This window comes from Vulpes lagopus, chromosome 3 (assembly GCF_018345385.1).
Source record: "Vulpes lagopus strain Blue_001 chromosome 3, ASM1834538v1, whole genome shotgun sequence".
Classification (NCBI taxonomy): Eukaryota; Metazoa; Chordata; class Mammalia; order Carnivora; family Canidae; genus Vulpes; species Vulpes lagopus.
Genome location: NC_054826.1, coordinates 139,004,011 through 139,026,741, shown reverse-complemented (window position 1 = coordinate 139,026,741; position 22,731 = coordinate 139,004,011). Strand labels below are relative to the sequence as shown.

Below are 22,731 nucleotides of genomic sequence, written 5' to 3'. Positions count from 1 at the left end.
TTTTAATCTTTAAGTACAGTAGATTCTTAAATAATGCAAAGGCCAAGGATACTGACCCCCTTCCCCATGCAGCCAAAAACCCAAGTATAACATTAGACTCCCCACATCTTAACTACTAATAGCCTACTGTTGACCAAAAGCCTTACAGATAACACATATTTTGTATGTTTTATGTATTATGTGCTGTAATCTTACAGTAAATAAGCTAGAGAAAAGAGAATGTTATTAAGAAAATCATAAGGAAGAAAAAATACATTTATAGTACTGTACTTTTAAAAAACCATGTGTCAGTTGGTTAAGCATCTGCCTTCAGCTGAGGTCATGATCCTGGACCCTGAGATCAAGTCCTGCATCAGGCTTCTAATCAGTGGGGAGCCTGCTTTCCCTCTCCCTCTGCCTCTGCTTGTTCTCTCTCTGTCAAATAAATAAAAATCTTAAAAAAAAAACACAAAAACCTATAAAGGAACCTGCACAGTTCAAATCATATTGTGCAAGGATCAACTGTACCTCTAAAGATATTGCTCCACTGTCTTCTTGCTTTTATTGTTTCCCATGAGAAATCTACTGTCATTCTCTTATTGTTCCTTGAAATTACTGTAACATTTTCCCTCCTTTTGGCTACGTGTAAGATATTCTGTCACTGGTTTTGTGAAATTTGATTTTGATGTTTCTTGGTCTGATTTCCTTCATGTTTCTTGATTGGTGATTTATTGAACTTGGATCTACAAATTTGTTGCTTTTGCCAAATTTGGGAATCTTTCTACCCATTGTTTCTTTAAATACTTGATATCCCCCCTCTCTTTCCTCTTCTTTGAGGACTCTAATTACCTATATATTAGGCTGCTTGAATTGTTCCACAGATCACTAATACTTTCTCAATTTTTTAAATTCTTTATCTCTTTGTTTCATTTTGCAATTTTCTATTCCTGTGTCTTAAAATTCACTAACCTTTTTTAATGCCATATCTCACCATCCATCAATTCCATGTTGCAGGTGTTTCATTTCAGACCTTGTAGTTTTTATTTTTAAAAGTTTGGTTTGGATCATTTGTTCTGTTTTGCTTTAAATATTTTCTGTACCTTGAAATAACTTTTTGAACATATGGAATATGGTTATGATAAATGAGGTCCTTTCTTACCTGCTAGTTCAACATCTGTGTCATTTCTAAGGTCAGTTTTCAATAAGTGATTATTTTCCATTTTTAGGGTTGTGTTTTCTTGTTTCTATGTATGTCTTATAATCTTTGTTTGGATGCCAGACATTATGGATTTTACTTTGTTGGGTGCTGGTCTTAAAAATGTTTTTTTTTCTTTGTTTGGGAATGAAGTTAAGTTACTTGGAAATATTTTAACACTTTGGAGTTTTACTTTTATGATGCCCGGTCCAGGGCTCATTATTCTCAACTACAGAAACAAGATCCTCTGAACTTTCTCTCCAGTGCCTCATGAATTATGAATTTTTCCAATCTGGCTGGTGAGAACAAACACTATTCCTGGTTTCAGACATGCACTGAGCAGTACTCAGCTGACTACTCAAGGCAGAACTTCTGCAAATCTCTGGAGTTCTGTCTCTGTGCAGCTTTCTCCTCCTTACCAACTAGTCTCATCTGCAAACTAGCTGCCAACTGGTCTCATCTGCAAACTAGCTGCTTTGGTCTGAACAGATTCTTCGCTCCATCTTCTTTGCTCAGAAAGTTAGTTGAGCTCTGCCTAGTTCTCTTCCTTGTGCCTCAACCTGGAAATTCTTTCACAGTAGTAAGAAGGGACAGTTGTAGGATTCACATTGTTTATTTTCTGTCTCTTAGGGGTCACTGACCTTTATTGCCTGATGTCTAGGCTTGAAAACTATCATTTCATATATTTTGTCTGGTTTTTCCTGGTTTCTTTCTTCTAAGTCTCAAGGAAGATTGTAAATCCAATCCATGTTATTCATTCCATCTTTGCCAGAAGCAGGAGTCTCAGGTCCTTTACATCTTCTGTTTCTTCTGTGTGAAATGCCCTACCTCAGGTAACTGTGTCACTGATGTGCTCACCTCCTCTTTCTATTTAGCAGTTTTTTATTGGATGCTGGACATTGTGAATGTTGTGTTGTTGTATCTCTGGATTTTGTTTATCTTTCTTTAAAGGAGTAGTATCTTTACTTTAGCAGCCATTTACATTATCTATGGGTCAGCTTAATCCAATTGAGGCTATTTTAGGCTTTGACAGGATAGGTTATTCTAGTTTTCACTCTAAGGCTGTATTAGAAAAAAAAAGAAAATAAGGCTGTATTAGCCCTACTACATATGACACGACTCTTTTGAATACAACGGATGTTCAACAACATCTCTGCACTCTGACTGCTTGAAGATTCTAATGTCTCCCAGGCCTGTGTGAGCTTTGGGAATTGGTCAATTGATAGCTCCTACTAGTTATCCTTTGTCCTATCTCCTGGAGTCAAATACTACCCATGTCAGCCTGGTATTCAGGCAGATTGAAGATGACCCTAGGTAATAATTTAGAGCTCTTTATTTACAGAGCTTTCTTCTGTGCCATATTCTGCCCTGAAAATTGCAGTTTCTTCACCCTCCCCAAACTCTAATCTCTGTCTCCTTAACTCAGACTACTGTTTCTGCTCCCTGTGTCACAGCCCAGAAAGTTCCCCCAGTCTGAAAGCTAGAGGGTTCATAGGAATCATCCTTCTATTAGGCATCACAGTGCTTCACTACTTATTTCTGAAAATGGTTATTTCATATATTTCTAATAGTTTCTCATCAGAGAGCAAATCTAATACTAATTAGACCAGAAGCAGACAGAACTCCATTATGACCAGAAGCAGACATATTCAGAGTGACATAGTACACAAAATGATTTAATACACAAGTTAGGTCATATGACTCTTCTGCTCAAAATTGTTCATTTGCAACAACATGGATCTAGAGAATATAATCCTAAATGAAATTAGCCAGAGAAAGGCAAATATCATGTGATTTTGCTCATATATGAAATTTAAGAAACAAAACAAAGAAAAAAGGAAACAAAAAACCCCAGAGTTTAAATATAGAGAGCAAAAAAAAAAAGAGAGAGCAAACTCTCTCTCTGATGATTACCAGAGTGGAGATGGGTAGGGAGATGGATGAAATAGATAAAGGGGATTAAGAGTACATTTATTGAGACACCTGGTGGCTCAGTGGTTGAGCGTCTCCCTTTGGCTCAGGTCATGATCCCGGGTCCAGGGATCAAGTCCCGCTTCGGACTCCCTGTGAGCAGCCTGCTTCTCCCTCTGCCTATGTCTCTGCCTCTCTCTCTCTGTCTCTCATGAATGAATAAATAAAATCTTATGAAAAAAAAAGAGTACATTTATCATGATGAGCATTGAGTAATGTGTAGAATTACTGAACACTATATTGTACACCTGGAAATAATATAACCCTATATGTTAATTATACTGAAATTGAACTTTAAAAGATTTCAAGTTCAGTAAAATTTCATTTTGTTTTTTTACTTTAATGCTATCCTAGTTTTCTAAAAGCACTTTCAATAAAGTTGAAAGATATGTTACTAAAGAGAAAAGAAAACTTGCATATCCCAGAGTAGCCATGCAAATAGGAAACAGGTTCCAGGAGGAGAAGAGAGGGACAATACAAAGCAGGCAGTTATGTGATGTAGTATTTGTTGAAATATAAAATTCAGCTAAATTAGAATGCAAAGTAGTTCCAAAACCAGCATTATGTATTAGGAGTTATTTTAAACATAGTTGAGAAACCATAGTTTATGTAATACTTTATTTCTTAATGTGGTAATTTAAGTTCCTACAGTGAGTTTATTGAAATATGCTTTTTGTTTAGGGTTCGAGCTACAGTTCCGATTAGGTCCCACTTTACAGGGAAAAGCAGTTACTGTGTACACAAATTACCCATTTCCCGGAGAAACATTTAATCGAGAAAAATTCCGTTCCCTGGAATGGGAAAACCCAACAGAAAGAGAAGATGATTCTGATAAATACTGTAAACTTAATCTTCAGCAAGCTGGATCATTTCAGTATTACTTCCTTCAAGGGTAAGTCAAGTGTTCTTTACATGGGGGGCGGGGGGAGGTTAATTTATTCCATCTAGTTAAATTACCTAGCTTGTAAAAAGTTACTATATAAACCATGGCAGTGTGATTTTCACAGGATTTTTTGAGATACAAATAGAATATGGTTCCTAGGAAGTAATTGTAAGACTCATTGCAGATTCAAAGTATTATTTTTTAAGTAATCACTTGAAAACTCTAGTCTTTTCATATAACTTCATTATAAGATACTATTTGCTTGAGTGCCCTTTGTTATTACTGACAGATTTTAGTACACTTATTTTTCCTGACAGCAACTTTATTAGATATTGTATGTATTATGTCATTATATAGAGATTAGAAAAGGATAAAATGAGGGGTTTCCATTGAGTTTCATTGCAACTTTGTAAATGATTTTATGTGCTTAGAAATATATTTTTAAATGGGACAATTCAACCTCCCATTAGAGAGTCAGACTATTACATGAGAATTTTTTTTTTCCTATCATTGAGAAGTTTTTGTTTTGTTTTCTCCTTAGAAATGAGAAAAGTGGTGGGGGTTACATAGTTGTGGATCCTATTTTATATGTTGGTGCTGATAATCACGTATTACCCTTGGACTGTGTTACTCTCCAGACATTTTTAGCTAAGTGTTTGGGACCCTTTGATGAATGGGAAAGCAGACTTAGAGTTGCAAAAGAATCAGGTAATGTCAGATATCTTTCTTTTCTTTTTAAAAATAAATGTGATTATCCTCTGTGATATAGATTTCAAAGCTTTGATTCTCCTTTTAATTTTGTTTCTTAGTATATAGTAATATAAATAGAATCATACAAAGTTGTTAAGACAACCATTTTTAACCTACAAAAATAGCAAATTATATGGTTCAACTCAGTAAATTAAGGAAATCTCATAATAAAATGAGATCTTCATTGTCCTAAGACTTTACTTTGACATATAAAAATTAGTAGTAAACTATTAAAATGTTTTAGAAAATGTATTATTATTGTATATAACTTTAATTCAACATTAAGTAACTGTCTTCCATATGGAAGGTGTGTGCTGCCATACATGTCAAGAGTAAAATGCAATTTAAGTTGTATTTTACTCTTATGCAAAGGGTAATATTAATTTTCTACTTTTAAGTTGAATATAATATAAAGAAAGCCAAGAAGTTTACTGACATAATTGAAACTAGCGGAACATTAAAAATAGGAGCAAAACATGCTGATATTCTTGTATAAAGTATATACATATATGTATATATGTATATATCCAATAAATATAAATTGAACCCCTATGATAACTAGGCACTGTGTACAATGATTTTCTCAAATGCATTATCTCATTATCTCTGTCTTATATATGAAGACACTGATACGCTAAAAGATTTAAGTAGACTTGCTTGAAGTCACTTGGGATATAGCTAGGATTTGAACCCTAGTCTTTGACTCCTTTTCTAGTTGCATGGTTGCTTTGCTATTTAGAATCATTTAGGGAAGTTTAAACTTATATTTTGCTTAGTTTTAGTTTGTTTTTTTCTTATAGTCTTTGCTTATTTTCTTTGTTTTTATTTTTTTCTTTGTTTATTTTCTTGTGTTACAGGTTACAACATGATTCATTTTACCCCATTACAGACTCTTGGGCTATCTAGATCATGCTATTCTCTTGCCAACCAGTTAGAATTAAATCCTGACTTTTCAAGACCTAATAAAAAATATACCTGGAGTGATGTTGGGCAACTAGTGGAAAAAATGAAAAAGGAATGGAATGTTCTTTGTATTACTGATGTTGTCTACAACCATACTGGTATGAGTTTCATTAACAACTTCCATTAATTTTGATGAAAATATTATATTCTGATTATTTCTCGCTGTTTTATATAGCATAAATTTTGAAAACACAAATGACACATAGATGTTCTTCAATTTAAAAATCACTTTATATAGCTCCACTTTTTTCTTTCAAAGAAAACTGTTAGTTGAAGATATAATCAACATGTAAGTATTTTGCATGTGATGATCATAAAAACAGGAGAGTAATTATAGATGGAACATATGATCACATATTTCAACTTGTAGTATTAATACTTTGCAGACCAACATGTGAATCCCACATAGCAGCAGCTCTAGTACTCTAATGTTTGTGTGTGTGTGTGTGTGTGTGTGTGTGTGTGTATATATTTGAAAAAGAGTGAATTACTATCATTAAAACAGAAAATTATTGGTAAATCTTATAAGTTAAATCTAAAAATTATACCCTTTACATGTTAAAAGGGTTTATTAAAATTAACCCAGTTGGATCTCAAGATTCTTTACCAATATACAATTCTATAAAATGTATTAGATCTTTCCAACTGGTGATCCTCAGGGAGATGACTGCTCCTCTCACCTGTCAGAACAGCTGGGTCTGGAGAAGCTTCTGGCCATGATCAGCTTTCAGTTTAACCCAGTATGCCTTGCAAATATTCTCTTCTCTGTATGCCACAGTGAAAACTTCCTAATATCTAAGAACCCAGTATTCTTTACTCGATAATTTGACATTATTGATAATTACTTTAACATCTATAATAATATTTCCATCAAACTTACCAAACTACATGACATTATGTGAGTTAGGATATGGTATGGGAAACTATAGCAAAGAGACAAAAATATAGTGATGTAAGACTGAAACTGTATTCATTTTTTTTTGTATTTCTTTCTTTTTTTAATAATAAATTTATTTTTTATTGGTGTTCAATTTGCCAACATTTTGTATTTATTTCTTATAAAAGATGAGATAGGCATCCCAAGACTGCTGTAGTAGCTCAGTGATAATAGGGAATGAGGTTCTTTCTCTCATGCTGCTCTATCTCCAACACTGTGCTTCTAACTCTTAATCAAATTTGGCCTGTCCAGTTCCCAGTATCACCTGCTACCAATGGAAATGAGAAAGGGAAGTCATGCCTTTTAAGGGCATGGTCTGGTTATATATATATATATATATATACACATATATATATATATAACTTCTACTCACATTTCATCAAATAGAATTTTGTCTCTTGTTACACCTGTAAAGGATCCTGCAATGTAGCCTGTTTGCCAGCCAAATGTACAGCTGAACCTTAGGAGTTCTGTTACTAAAGGAACAAAGGAAGAAAAAAATTGAGATATAGTAGCAGTCTCTATCAGAGACTATATTTCTGAGGCATTTGAGAGAATCTATGCAATATAAGAAAGTGAACTTTGCTTCAGCCTTAAATTGGAAAGTATTACCAATCATAATGTCCTTTTTGTGAAATAGGTTTTCATTAAAAAGTTACTATACAGGGGAAGTCAACTTCCAGATGGCAGTGTGAGGGCTTCACAGACCTTCTACTCAGCAAAACAACTGTTAAAAATTATTTTTTAAAATACGGTTTAAAGTCTTTGGAAATTATTCTAAGGGAAGTTGACATAGGGAAAAGCATATCAAGAAAATCTATTAACTCTCAGTAAGAGCAGTAATAGTCTGTGACATTTGAACCAGGATCTGCCTCTCCCTGCCCCAGCTCAGAATGATGATAGGTCTATTCCTGGCAGGTGCAGCTGGGAACACAAGGCTCCTTTTCTCCTCAGCTCCCAGTCTAGGGCTACAGTTGAAATGGGCAGGCTTCCAACATTTCTCACATCCCTCCCAACTCCAGCATTCTGTTGCAGAAACTCTATTCTGGGCAAGAGCAGCTGAGAGATCTGGGGCTCCCTTCTTTCAACCCCAATCATAGAGGGAAAACTTTACCCCATGCATGGCAGGGCAAGGATACTCTGTCCCAGTTGCCTTGCACCAGCTTGCTTGTTGGGTGGAGGTTCTACATCTGGAGAAGAAAGCCAAAAACTCGGAGCGTATTGTCCCTGCCACCAGCTGTGGAGCAGTGACACAGGTGTTCTGCCCAGGGGAGGAGATGTGCAGTAAAAACAGAGTAAGAATGAAATTGACTTTATTTGGCACATAGCAGGGGACACTGTTGGAAACAGTGGAGACTTTGGTGGTAAACAAGAGGAGGCTGGTATCACCACGAAGGCAGTATACTAAATCATAGACCAGCCAGTAGTTTAACCAAAAAAACCCAGGGAAAGACACAGCTAAGAATAACCCTCCTGGGATCAGACGAGTCTCAGAGACTGGCCTCAGTGACTACCCCTGCCAAGGGATCCAAATTTAATTGCACCAAACTGTGAAGCAATTAATGATCCAGCCTATTATCAAAAATAATAGCACAAAAAACTAACGGCTAGGTGTGATTCCTGCAGAGGCAGCAGCTTAACAGAGTTCAGGGAAAAAGACAGTTAAGAGAGGCTTGCTAAAAACCACTGTCACCCCAGACTACTGCCCAGGGGCCACGGATGCACCCTCTGAGTGGTAGCATCAGTGGCTGCACACTGTAGGGGATATAGACTTCACTAAAATAGTCTAGCCAAGTTAAAAACAAGTAGCCAACAAGACCTGGGAGGAATGGGCTCAATATCCAGAGTTGCTACAGTACGTTATCTAAATTGCCCAATTTTCAACCAAAAAAATTGAGACATACAAAGAAACAGCAAGTGTGACCTATACACAAGAAAAAAAGCAGGCAACGGAAGTTGCCTTTAAAAAGTCCTAGATGGGGCAGCCCCAGTGGCACAGCGGTTTAGCGCCGCCTGCAGCCCAGGGCATGATCCTGGAGTACCGGGATCGAGTCCCACGTCAGGCTCTCTGCATGGAGCCTGCTTCTCCCTCTGTGCCTCTGCTTCTCTCTCTCTCTTTCTCTGAATAAATAAATAAAATCTTAAAAAAAAAATTTAAAAAGTCCTAGATGTCATGCTTAGCCAACATAGACTTCAAAGCTACTATTCTAAATATATTTAAGGAATTAAAGGAAACCAGCTTAGAGCAGTAAAGGGGAGGATATGATGATGATATTTCGTCAAATAGAGAGTATCAGTAAATGGAAAAATTTAAAAGTAACCAGCTAGGAATTCTGTAGCTGTAAAGTAAGTAAGCAAAATTTAGAATTCACTAGAGATATTCAGCAGTATATTTGAGTTGCCAGAAGAATCAGTGAACAGAGATTATATGTTTTGAAGAACAAAGGAAAGAAGATAAAAATGAACAGAGTTCCAGTGAAAGGTGGGAGATATTGAAGCGCACTAACATGCATCATGGAAATCCCTGAAGGAGAGGGAAGAAAAGAACAGAAAACACACTTGAAGAAGTAATGGCTAAAAACTTCCCAGTCTTTAAAATTTGATTAAAAAAGGAAAATTAATCTACACATGCTAAAGCTCAGTGAACTTTAAGTAAACAGAACAAAGATAGCTACACTCAGCATAGTAAAAATTTTGTAAGCCAAAGGTCTAGGGAATTTTGAAAGTAATGCAAACATTGTTTTATTGTGCTTCATTTTATTACACTTCTCAGTTACTGCTCACTTTTTTTTTTTTTTAACAAATAGAAGATTTGTGGCAACCCTGCATCAAACAAGACTATTGATGGCATTTTTTTTTAAAAGATTTTATTTATTTATTCATGAGAGACACAGAGATTGGCAGAGACATAGGCAGAGAGAGAGAGAAGCAGGCTCCATGCAGGGAGCCTGATGTGGGACTCGATCCTAGGACTCCAGGACCATGCCCTGGGCCAAAGACAGGCACTAATATGCTGAGCGATGCAGGGATCCCCTGATGGCATTTTTCTAACAGCATTTGCTTACCTCATGTCTCTGTGTCACATTTTGGTAATTTTTGCAATATTTCAAACTTTTTCATTAAATTTGTTATGGTTATCAGTGATTTGTGATTATGACCTGCCAATAGCTCAGATAATAGCATTTTTTAGCATGATAGCCTTTTTATTTAAGGTATGTACTTTTTTTTAAAGATATAATGTGGGATCCCTGGGTGGCGCAGCGGTTTGGTGCCTGCCTTTGGCCCAGGGCGTGATCCTGAAGACCCGGGATCGAATCCCACGTCGGGCTCTTGGTGCATGGAGCCTGCTTCTCCCTCTGCCTGTGTCTCTGCCTCTCTCTCTCTCTCTCTCTCTCTCTCTCTGACTATCATAAATAAATAAAAATTAAAAAAAAAAGACAACATTATTAAAAATAAATAAATAAATAAATAAAGATATAATGCTAATGCACACTTAGTAGACTACAATGCAGTATCAATATAACTTTTATATATGCTAGGAAGTCAAAAAAATTTGACTCGCTTTATTGCAATATTTATTTTATTGCAGCAGTCTGGATCCAAATACACAGTGTCTCTGAGGTGTACCTATATCTTGAAAGGCAGAGGCTGTCAGAGGTCATTGAAAAAAAACAAGATCCAACTATATACTATCTACAGGCAACACACTTCAGATTCAAAAATACAAATAGGTTGACAGTAAAAGGATGGATAAAGATTTATACAAGGACCAGGAGCTGGGAGGTTCCTTCTCAGGTTGCTCTGGAGACCACACAGCTCTGGACATACATATGGTCTTCTAGACTGCCAGATGTGAATGGGATTTTATTTTATTTTATTTTATTTTTATTTATGATAGTCACAAACAGAGAGAGAGAGAGAGGCAGAGACACAGGCAGAGGGAGAAGCAGGCTCCATGCACCGGGAGCCCGATGTGGGATTCGATCCCGGGTCTCCAGGATCGCGCCCTGGGCCAAAGACAGGCCCTAAACCGCTGCACCACCCAGGGATCCCGGGATTTTATTTTTAAGCCTGGCTTCCTAGGAGTTACCCTGGGTCAGAGTAGGTTAGTGTTTACTCCGTGGTTGGTTAGAGGTTATATTTTAAATCCCTTTGCCAGGAAGTTGTCCTGTGTTGATGGGTCTATATGGGATTTGGGGAATGTTTTCAAGTCTTTCCCATGTCTTGTTAGAATTGCTTCTGAGTGGGTGCAGCCTAGTGCATGCACCCAGCCTTTCCAGCCCCCACAGTTGCCTGTGATCCCAGAAGGGCTGTCTGCTTTCTCTTCCCCCTAGTTCTATTAAATTTCTGTTTGTTCGCTCCAGTGTTTTTCTTATATCATGAAGCCACCAGCATTCTCTTAAATGCTCCCCACCACAGTTTTCATTATTTTAAACAACACCCGTACACATGGAGTTCTTCACCCACTGTTCCAAACAAATTCAGTCCTTTCAGGCAGAGCTCTTCATCCTCCTGGCCTGTCTTTATCCTTGAGCAGAACAGCTATGCCATGCTTCAGAGCTGGGGATGAGACCACTTTTTCCCAAGCACAGTCTCATTCTGGGGACTTGCAAGGCAGGAGGTAGCAATCTGTGGTCTTCTTGGTTGCCCTCCCCACATGGAACCTTCACCCTGCAAGTAAGCTCCAGCTCTTAGGGGCAGTATTCCCAGTACAGTATTCTTGCTAGGTAGGATGGCCACCCTACAAGAGGGGTGCTAGGTGGAGGAAAGGAACTGAGATTTTATTTGCCTGCCTATTTGGAAAAGAGAAAAGAGCTTCTACAAAATGTAGCTAAAGGGAGTGGGAAACACAGGCAGCCTGCCTCTCCCACCAGAAACTGTAACCCCAGACTGGAAATGATGGTAAGAGGACACCTCCATGTTGGCCATGCTTACCCGGAGTAGAACACCTGGCATAGAGGTTCCATTAGCACACAGCTGGATGGGAGGGTTAAGGGAGCAGATCATAGTTCAAATGCCACAGACTCTTGCTATTCTTGCCAAAAATCAGTAGATTTTCTCGAATTAATGTTTCTCCATAAGCTGAATGCCCTTAGGACAATGTTCAGAGACTTTAAATGATTATATTTTATATAATTTTTGCTATTTAAATTATGGTTTTGCTGGGGCAAATGTTTGCTAAGTTCCTTACTGTACCACTTTAGAACTCCATGTTTCACTTATTTTGATACTTATTAAGATGTGGTTAATTTGGCTTCTCTTTCATGTAGAATTAGAAAAAATACGTTGTTAGCTAATGCTTAGAATTTTTTCATTTTACACTTGATTTTGTTTCAAAAAATAAGTAACAAAGTTTCAGGATTTTACCATTTAAAAAATTAGGGTGGCTATAGTATTCTTAATAAATGAAAATCCAAACTGGATATAATTATCATTACATTTTTCTCTTACATCTTGAATTCTATTAACTCTGATGATAAAACTAAGGAAAACCAGCTTGATTTGGATTGGAGAATTATTTACTTAACTGCTATTACAACATCTTTGCTTCTTATGTATCCTGTCTTCTTCATCCAAGTGTTTATTATGGATATAAGTAAATAATAAATAAATTATGTACTCCATTATTTATTAAATAAATGACTGAAACTAGAAATAATGATTTTTAAATTCTGTAAGGATTGCAATGATACTCAGCTGAGTGAGTGAGACATGAACACATTCATCTGGTTAAGACTGCAAGATCTGAAGAAACTTGCCCAAATTCATTTCTGGTTGTATGACTTTGGCTGAGTAACTTCTCTGTGCCTCAGTTCCTCATCTGTTTAAGGAACATAAGTGTGCCCTACATCATACAGTAGTATATGAGGATTAATAAATTAGTGTATGTATCTGGCATATGGTAGGTGTTCAGTAGTTATTTTTATTTCATGTACATTAACCACTCATGCTCCTCAATAGGAATTCAGGGGAATTACTCTATTTTAAAGATGAAACAAAAATATATATAGCTTTTATTTATTTAAAAATTAAAGCAGCTATTCTTTAATGTTGTAAATATGTGGAATACCTTGCAGAACTCTGATTCTGATTCTGCATTTACTGATACAAATGGATAGTAGGATTGTAAGATACACCCTGTTCTTTGAGTATGTTTCTTTTAGCAATTTTCAGCCTCATTTTTATCAGTATTACTAAAACAATGTATATTACTAACCATTCAAGATTAGCTATACAAAGAAGTTACCTGTGAGAGAACTGAACTTTCTTCTATCAGAATTGTCTAAGCACAATAAAACAAATAAACAAATCCCCCTCTCTAGAATGCAAAAGCTCCACAAGGACAGGAGCTTTGCTCACTTTTGCTGCAGAATATCCATTTCCCAGAACAGTGCCTGGGATAGATCACATCCTAAGTGTAGATATATATAGACATATATACAAATGGATTTTGAGTTAACATGCTGTCCTCAGGCAGTACTACTCATCAAGTGCTTGGGTAAATGTGCCTGGGCCTTGGCTGGAGCTGGGATTGGTTTGAGATGTAGGTCCCAAGAAGAGTGGGTGAGATGAGGAAGGGCAGGTAAAATAAAGAAAGAGAAGGAATAAGATGTAGCACACCTCCCTCAAAGGTTTAGCAGAAATGAGGAGAAGGATCAAAAGAGAGAAGGAAAAACTAAAAACCACCAAGATGATACCTTTTCTAAATCAAGGAAGAGGTATTTTATAATTCTGATTTTATAAATCAGTGAAGGATGAATCAGTAATGGCAAATGTTACAGAGGTTAAATGGATAAAGTTGAGAAAGTAGCACTAAATTTCATGATTAGGAGGCTTAGAGTAACCTCAGTGGAGTGCTGGCTGCAGCAGCAGAATACAGTGGGAAAAGGAACAAGACTGTGGGGAGAAAGTGGAGGCAGCAGATACAGGTTGGATTTTCTAGATGTTTGGTTTTGATACTGATAAATTACAGAAGTCAGAGAAATAACTCTGTATAGGATGTGTATTTGTTTGTATTCTTAGCCTTAGGGAGATACAATCATATTTAAAGATAGAGAGGAAGGAACCTTACCTCACTCCCCTCTCCCCCACAAAAAACACAGGAAGAAATGATTATGTAGGAAAAAAGGTGTAAATGACATTTTGAGTTCTGAAGATTGGGTGGAAGCCCTGTCTGGCTTGGAGGGATAGGTGTTTTTCAGACTTAGAAGGAATATTCCAAAGTATAATTGACTCGAGGACTGCCAAAGTGGGCCAAGGACAAGACCATTCTTAATTCCCACAATAGTAAACATGTTATTACAGGGGTGTTAATAAGTCAGTGTTGTATCTTACAGTATTAAAAATTCCTATGACAGAAAAGAAAAATATATAGTGAAGTGGATGACAAGATACCACAACCGAAAAACATTTTTTCACACTACAGTATCATAAATCATGATAAATATTTTAGCAAATATTTAATATAAAGTATAACATCAATAGGTAATACATAGTTTATATAATATTTAAATATTGATGTCTAGTATATAAGAAAATAAGTGGTGGTTGTTGATATTTTATTTTATCTTTAAACTTAACATGGATACTAACTTCATTTTAATTACAAGAGATTCCTTTATGTTTCCTTTTTCTTTAAGCTGCTAATAGTAAATGGATCCAGGAACATCCAGAAAGTGCATATAACCTTGTAAATTCTCCACACTTAAAACCTGCCTGGGTCTTAGACAGAGCACTGTGGCATTTATCATGTGACGTTGCAGAAGGGAAATACAAAGAAAAAGGAGTACCTGCTTTGATTGAAAATGATCATCAAATGAATGTCAGTATGTATAGAGGAGTATCACACTAAAACAGAATAACAAAATTTCTGAAGTATAAATTAAATGTATAGTTGAAAACTAGAGTATTTTAAATTTGACAATATTTAGTGAAATGATTTTAAATATATTTTTTACCTATTGAAATTTTTCAGTGCATTCGAAAAATAATTTGGGAGGATATTTTTCCAAAGATTCAACTCTGGGAATTTTTCCAAGTGGATGTTTACAAAGCAGTTGAGCAATTTAGAAGACTTCTTACACAAGGTAAAGGATATACATTAGAATGTTCCTAGCAATTTTAGGAAATTTACTGTTTCTTTTAAAGAGATGAGTCTTCTTTCCTCTGGTTAAGACATTATTAAATCTGTTCTTATTATTATACATTTGTGTTACTATAACTATGGTTCTAGAAGCTGAGAGCAGGGATATCTAAAGGGCGTGACATAATAATATGTAACATAATTATTTCCCTTGGGGACTGTTTCTTAGTATTGGTTCCTTAGCACAATGCCCGGAATATAGTAGAGTTCAATATATGTTAAGTGCGTGAACGGGAGGTCGTAGAGCAGGTTACTGCAGCTGCCAAAGGCAGCTTTTAACCTCTGGGTAGCAGTACACTGTGTTTATTTTTTTTAATATTTACTTATTTTTAGAGAGAGAGAAAGCATAGGGGGAAAGAGGAAGAGGGAAAGGGAGAGGGAGAGAAAGAATCTCAAGCAGACTTCCTATTGAATGCAGAGCCAGATGCATGGCTCAGTTGAGAGAGCATGACTGAGCCAAAATCTATAGAGTTGGACGCTCAACTGACTGAGCCACCCAGGTGCCCTTAAACTTTTTTTTTTTAAGATTTTATTTTTGGGCAGCCTGGGTGGCTCAATGGTTTAGCGCCACCTTCAGCCCAGGGCCTGATCCTGGAGAGAGAGAGAGGCAGAAACACAGGCAGAGGGAGAAGCAGGATACATGCAGGGAGCCCGATGCAGAACTCAATCCCAGGACCCCAGGATCACACCCTGGGCCAAAGGCAGATGCTAAACCTCTGAGCTACCCAGACGTCCCTTTGTCATTCATTCATTCATTCATTCATTCAATACTTATCTTTTGAACCACCTACTGGGCACTCTTCCAGGCATGGGGAATCAGTAGTGAACATAGCAGGCCCTTACTTTAGTAGAACCTATATGTTTATAAGCAGTATTATAGAAAATATATCCTTGTATGTGTTATCTTTACTTACATGAGTAAATCTGCAGGATAAATTGTTAGACATAGAATTTCTGAGTCAAGAGCATAAAAATTTAATGATAAATTTACAATAGATTTTGTTTAGTTGTTTTTCAACACAAGTTATACCAATTTACATTATCATTAACTATATCGTTAGGTACAATTAATATTTATAATGTTTGTCAATCATGGAAAAACATTCCTTATTTTTTTAAAAACTGGGATTTTTCCCTCCTTAAGATTTTATTTATTTATTCATGAGAGATACAGATTGAGATAGAGAGAAGCAGAGACACAGGCAGAGGGAGAAGCAGGCTCCATGCAGGGAGCCCTACGTGGGACTTGATCCTTGGACTCCAGGATCATGCCCTGGGCGAAGGCAGGAGCTAAACCACTGAGCTACTCAGGGATCTCTCCCTCCTTATTTTAATTTATAGTTCTTTATTCATTAGTGAAGCACCTTTTCACGTGTTATTTCACTATTTATAGATCTTCCATAAATTGTTTGTTAATGTCCTTTCCCTATTTTTCTAGTGGCCTGTTTGACTTTTTCACATTGACTTATTAATATTTGTGTTTCCTTATTATACTGACTTAAATATGTCCTCCTAGTATGCTGTTGATCTTTTAACTCTTGATTATGGTATTTTTTTTTTTCAGTGCAGTCAAATTTGTCAGTCTTTTATGGCTTCTAATTTCACATCATGCTTGGAAAAAAACCATCAACATTCTGTTTTGTTTTTTTTTTAAGATTTTATTTATTTATTCATGAGAGACACAGAGAGAGGCAGAGACATAGGACATAGGCAGAGGGAGAAGCAGGTTCCATGCAGGGAGCCCGATGTGGGACTCGATCCGGGAACTCCAGGATCACCCCATGAGCCAAAGGCAGACACTTAACCACTGAGCCACCCAGGCATCCCGCACATTCTGTTTTCTTTAAAAAAAAAAAATGCTGTTTTCTTCTAATCGTATTTATTTTTTACATTTAAATGCCCAATGGACACCTGAGTAGCTGTCAGTTAAGCTTCTGACTCTTGATTTTAGCTCAGGTGATGATCTCACTGTCATGGGATCAAGCCCCATATTGGACTCCAAGCTCAGCAGGGAGTCTGCTTGGGATTCCCTCTCACCCTCTCCCTCTGCCCCTCCTCACTGCATGCACACACACTCTCTCTCTTTCAAATAAATAAATAAATCTTTAAAAATAAGTAAATCTTTAAAAATAAATATTCAACACACCTGAAATTTTTTGTGTGTATTATATAAGGTATTTTTATTCAAAAAATGGTATTGAGTTGATAATCCATCCTTTTATACTGATTTGTTGTACACCATAAATACTTCATAGTGTAGTCATATACTAAATATATGTTGATTTCTTATCTGTACTATTCCAGTGATCTTTTATTCATTCTATGAGTACTGAAGACTATTTTATCATTTATACTGATCATGTTAGCTTTTTTTTCAAACACTTCCTGGCAGTTTTCTTTTCTTTTCTTTTTAAGATTTTATTCATTTGTTTGAGAGAGAGCGAGAGAGCACAAGTGGAGGGAGGGGCGTAGGGAGAGGGAGAAGCAGACTTCCTGTGGAGCAGGAAGCCTGATGCAGGGCTCAGTCCCAGGACACTGGGATCATGACATGACCTAAGCTAAAGGTAGATGCTTAATCTGATGAACAATCCAGGTGCCCCATTGGGAGGTTTAATATGTTTACTCTTCCAAATGAACCTCAGAAACTAAATTTTAAGAATCTATTTACATTTTATTTTGTTTGTGCTTTTATAAGTCACTTCAAGGTCTCTTTAGAATAAGCCAGATACTAATTAGTTCATATAAAATCAAGCCCATTTAAGGAGGCAATTGATGTAATGAGCACTGCTGTTATATGCAACTGATGGATGAATCACTAAATTCTACCTCTGAAACTAATAATATTCAATATGTTAATTAATTGATTTTAAATTTAAAAGACAAATATTAGGGGATCCATGCGTGGCTCAGCGGTTTAGCATCTGCCTTCAGCCCCAGGGCGTGATCCTGGGGTCCCAGGATCCAGTCCCAAATTGGGCTCCCTGCATGGAGCCTGCTTCCCCCTCTGCCTATGTCGCTGCCTCTCTCTCTCTGTGTCTCTCATGAATAAATAAAATCTTTTAAAAAATAAAAAGAAATAAAAAGAAATATTAAAAGAATAATAAATAAAAAATAAGTAAAATCAAGCCCAGTAGAGGCAATCCTGCACAACACCTAATTTTTTTAGGAACAAGTTCCAGGGGCACCTGGGTGGCTAAGTGGTTGAGCATGTGCCTTTGGCTCAGGTTGTGATCCCAGAGTCCTGGGATCAAATCCTGAATCAGGCTCCCTGCAGGGGTCCTGCTTTTCCCTCTGCCTGTCTCTGCCTCTCTCTGACCAGTCTCTCATGGATAAATAAATAAAATCTTTAAAAAAAAAAAAAAGGAACAAGTTCCAGAAAAGGGATGAAAATCCTTTCCATAAAACATTTATTTACTTTTTCATTTTTTATTATTGTTAAGTAATATGCTTATTGGTAAAAAGGAAAAAAGCATAAAATCAAGCCTGTGTACTTCTTTCAGAGAATGCAAAAAAAGTCAAGCTGTTAATCAGACATTTGAATAGAAAGCAGTCTTTGAAGAAATAAAACTCCTGATATTAGTATATTTGGTAACACCTAGAAAGAAAACTTCTACCACCAGTATCCTTAATTGTATAAAATAAGAGAATGTTGACTAAGGCAGAAAAGTGGGGTAAGGGTTCAACTGATAGGAATCCCTGTGTTTTTATTCTGTAATGTTCTTCTCCCTCCCTCCCTTCTCTCTCTCTCCCCTCCTTCTTTATGTGTGTACATGTGTGTGTGTTAGATGGTGTGCAGGAAGATGGGGGGGTGGTAGGGAAGGATGCTTATGAAATAAAAATTTGTTTTGTTTTCTGTGAAAAAATTGTAAGCTAAAAATTTGGATATCAGTAACAGTTAAAATCTTCTTGTGTAGGGGATCCCTAATGGCTCAGCAGTTTGGTGCCTGCCTTCGGCCCAGGGCATGACCCTGGAGTCCCGGGATCGAGTCCCATGTCGGGCTCCCTGCATTGAGCCTGTTTCTCCCTCTGCCTGTGTCTCTGCCTCTCTCTCTCTCTGTCTCTCATGAATAAATAAATAAAATCTTTAAAAAATAAATAAATAAATAATAAATAAAATCTTCTTGTGGATTTTGCATTTAAGATACCATCTTTTCTTTCTTTCAGAAAATAGGAAAATAACAACCAAGCCTGACTCAAAGGAACACCTTAAGATTATTCAGGATCCTGAATACAGAAGACTTGGCTGCACTGTAGATATGAACATTGCACTAGGAACTTTCATACCACATGAGTATGTTTTGTATTTTTCCTATGAAGTAAAGGATAATATTACTTACGGACCTTTATGGCTAGTATTAAAGTCCTGAATAGAAAATTCAGTAAAGTAATTCACCATAATTCCACTGGTTCAAATGCATGATGTTTTCCTCTTTTTTCTGTGTGGTGGTCCATGTTCCTATATATGTATATAAAATGGTTCACAATTGGAAAACTTCTTCAGCCATAATTAATATCCTGATAAGTATGTTTAAAGTTTCAAATAAATAAATAAATAGATAAATAAATACAATTTCTATGACCCATGTTAGAAAATTTTTAAATGTGGGATCCCTGGGTGGCGCAGCGGTTTGGCGCCTGCCTTTGGCCCAGGGTGCGATCCTGGAGACCCAGGATCGAATCCCACGTCAGGCTCCCGGTGCATGGAGCCTGCTTCTTCCTCTGCCTGTGTCTCTGCCTCTCTCTCTCTCTCTCTGTGACTATCATAAATAAATAAAAAAAAAAAAAAAGAAAAGAAAATTTTTAAATGTACTTTTAAATCCATTAGATTTTCAGTGGTATTACTCTCTCTGCTTTAGCAAGAGCCCAGCTGCAATCGATGAATGCTGTAATTGGTTCCGTAAGAGAATTGAGGAATTAAATTCAGAGAAGCATCAACTCATGAATTATCATCAGGAACAGGTTTCACCTACTTTTGAACTGCTGTTTTTCTTTGAGTCTTTATACTGTTTATTGTTGTTTTTACTGACATAATTTAATGTGTTCTAGGCAGTTAATTGCCTTTTGGGAAATGTGTTTTATGAACGACTGGCTGGCCACGGTCCTAAATTAGGACCTGTCACTAGAAAACATCCATTAGTTACCAGGTATTCCATTTTTGTTTTCTTTTCATTGGAAGTTAAAAATGGAAAATTCAGCTCCTTATCTTGTAGGTAATGTGCAGCACAGATTAGGCAACTAAAGGGTAGCAAAAAGCTTTTGCAAAGTAATATCAATACTTCAATGATTTTCTTAATAATTTTATGAGATTTTTTTAAGTTATTACTTAAAATGTTAACCAGATAATGCTAACTTTCCATTTCTCAAATCTTAGTAGATTTACCTCAGAAAGTCTCCTGAAAATTTTTGACCTATAACTAAGTTTATTTCCTATAAATAACGTAAAACTAATCTTACTCTATTTGTTAGGGAGGAAGTTTAATTTTAAGAGACTAATTTAAATTCTCTCCAAAGAGTCTGTCTAGATTTAATATTTCATTGTATCTCCATAGATATTTTACGTTCCCATTTGAAGAAATGACCGTCTCCACAGAAGAGTCTATGATTCATAACCCAAATAAAGCTTGTTTTCTGATGGCCCATAATGGATGGGTAATGGGAGATGATCCCCTTCGAAACTTTGCTGAACCAGGTACATCATTTTTGTTAGCTTCTCTGTGGATAGGGAAAGAAAAGTTTACAGCAAGCTCAAAATATACTGTTTCATTGACTTTTTTTCCCACTAGGCTAATAGTTCTTAAACTATTTCAACACAGAAGTGCCAGAGGTACATATAGTTTGAGAGAGAAGAAAAGGGATTGACAGAATGGCATTCATCTTTTTCTCCCTCACCCTTTCCTCTCCTTATCCTTCTATACTCAACCAGAATGGCTTTTATCTATTTTATATTATGGTTTTGCATAAGATTTTATATGGTTAAAAATTTAATCTATTTTTTTTAAATATATTTGAAACCACTACTATTACAACTATATTGCCATAAGAGATATTTTCATTCATTAGCCAGGGGGTTATTAAGGTACTGAATAGCAGTTACACTGGAAACTAATTTTCAGTTCCCCTCTCACTCCTAGCATTTTATTTTTCTACAGCTGTTTCTTTGCCAGGAAGAATTTTGCTGGGGACCCATCAATATGTTTTTCAACATTTTAGAAGTCTGTTTGAATGACTTTAATTCAAGGGGATCCCTGGGTGGCTCAGCAGTTTAGCACCTGGCTTCACCCCAGGGCGTGATACTGGGGTCCCACGAGTTCTGCATCGGGCTCCCCACAGGGAGCCTGCTTCTCCCTCTGCCTGTGTCTCTGCCTCTCTCTCTCTCTGTCTCTCATGAATAAATAAATAAAACCTTTTTTAAAAAAATTAAATAAATTTACTTCAAAAATCTCCCTTTTTTAAAAAGGAATGTCACTTTGGGTTTAAGTGTAGCTCTGCCTTCTCCTTTCTAGTTATTCTAAATGAGAAAAGGCATTCTACTGTATGCTGTGGATTTAATGTAACCTGTTGCCAAAAATGAGTAACAAGGTGGAAATTCAGCTTTAAATGTTTTTGGTAAAACTGTCTTCAAAGGGCTTATATTACTGTTACTGTTTTCCTTTACAAGAAGCAACTTGATTTTTTTTTACATTAAGTACACATTTTTAGAAGAGACTATAGGTACAATTTTAGCAAAAAATATATGAATTAGTATGTTTTAAACTTTATAAATTTAGAAACCCATGCCATTTTAGACAAAATTTTAAACAATACATGATTTATGGTAGAAATAGTGGATGTGGATCCCTTTCACAAAGATGGTGCGAAGAAGGAAGTCCCTGCCCCTCCCAAAGCTGAAGCCAAAGCAAAGGCTTTGAAAGCTAAAAAAGCAGCACTGAAAGGCATTCAGTCACACACACACACACACACACACACACACACACACACAAGATCCACACGTCACCCACATTCTGAGGACCCAAGACCATATGTCTCCAAAGCAGCCCAAATACCCTCAAAAGAGCACCCCCAGGAGAAACGAACTTGATCACTATGCCATCATAAGGTTTCCCCTGACTACCAAATCAGCCGTGAAGAAAGTAGAAGACAACAACACACTCATGTTCATTGTGAATGTCAAGGCCAATAAGCAGGTTGTGAAGAAGCTTTACAGTATTGATGTGGTCAAGGTCAACACCTTGATCAGGCCTGATGGAGAGGAGAAAGCATATGTTTGACTGACTCCTGGTATGATACTTTGGATGTTGCCAACAAAATCGGGATCATCTAAACTGAGTCCAGTCGGCTATGAATCTAATTATTTTTTTCACCATAAAAAGTAGTCAATGTGATTTTAAAACATTTCCTTGAAGTAAATGTTTTCATGTTATTTCTTGAACCATTGAAAGCAAGCTCCTTTTTTTTTTTTTTTTTATAGGTTCAGAAGTTTACCTAAGGAGAGAGCTTATTTGCTGGGGAGACAGTGTTAAATTACGCTATGGGAATAAACCAGAGGACTGTCCTTTTCTCTGGGCACACATGAAAAAATACACTGAAATAACTGCAACTTATTTCCAGGGAGTACGTCTCGATAACTGCCACTCAACGCCTCTTCATGTAGCTGAGGTACAGAAATACAGTTCATCTACTTTAGGCAAAGAAATGTAGTATTCATTCTTTGCTTCCTTAAATAAAATATACAAGTACACGTTTCCTTTTGCTCGTTGGATACCAGCATTGATTTGGTGGTAGTACTTAACACTTCAGCATAATTTCACACTAATAATAAAATCTTTTGATGCAGGTGTTAGGGAATACTGGGCTATAAAATATTTAACAAGTTAATATTTTTATTTCAGTTTAGGGAAGTAGATCATATT

The 22,731-nt window shown here is 36.5% G+C and overlaps 1 protein-coding gene across 4 annotated transcripts in view; it reads left to right on the top strand.

The window, feature by feature from the left end:
• AGL (amylo-alpha-1, 6-glucosidase, 4-alpha-glucanotransferase) overlaps nucleotides 1-22,731 on the top strand; it is a 73,544-nt gene that overhangs the window by 9,310 nt on the left and 41,503 nt on the right. For all 4 annotated transcript variants that reach the window (XM_041748092.1, XM_041748089.1, XM_041748091.1 and 1 more), the window contains exons 3-12: nucleotides 3,827-4,037; nucleotides 4,570-4,736; nucleotides 5,636-5,839; nucleotides 14,319-14,500; nucleotides 14,654-14,765; nucleotides 18,986-19,112; nucleotides 19,678-19,780; nucleotides 19,868-19,965; nucleotides 20,371-20,510; nucleotides 22,290-22,477. In XM_041748092.1, coding sequence (XP_041604026.1) covers nucleotides 3,827-4,037; nucleotides 4,570-4,736; nucleotides 5,636-5,839; nucleotides 14,319-14,500; nucleotides 14,654-14,765; nucleotides 18,986-19,112; nucleotides 19,678-19,780; nucleotides 19,868-19,965; nucleotides 20,371-20,510; nucleotides 22,290-22,477 — 1,532 coding nt within the window. The remainder of the gene's footprint in view (nucleotides 1-3,826; nucleotides 4,038-4,569; nucleotides 4,737-5,635; nucleotides 5,840-14,318; nucleotides 14,501-14,653; nucleotides 14,766-18,985; nucleotides 19,113-19,677; nucleotides 19,781-19,867; nucleotides 19,966-20,370; nucleotides 20,511-22,289; nucleotides 22,478-22,731) is intronic.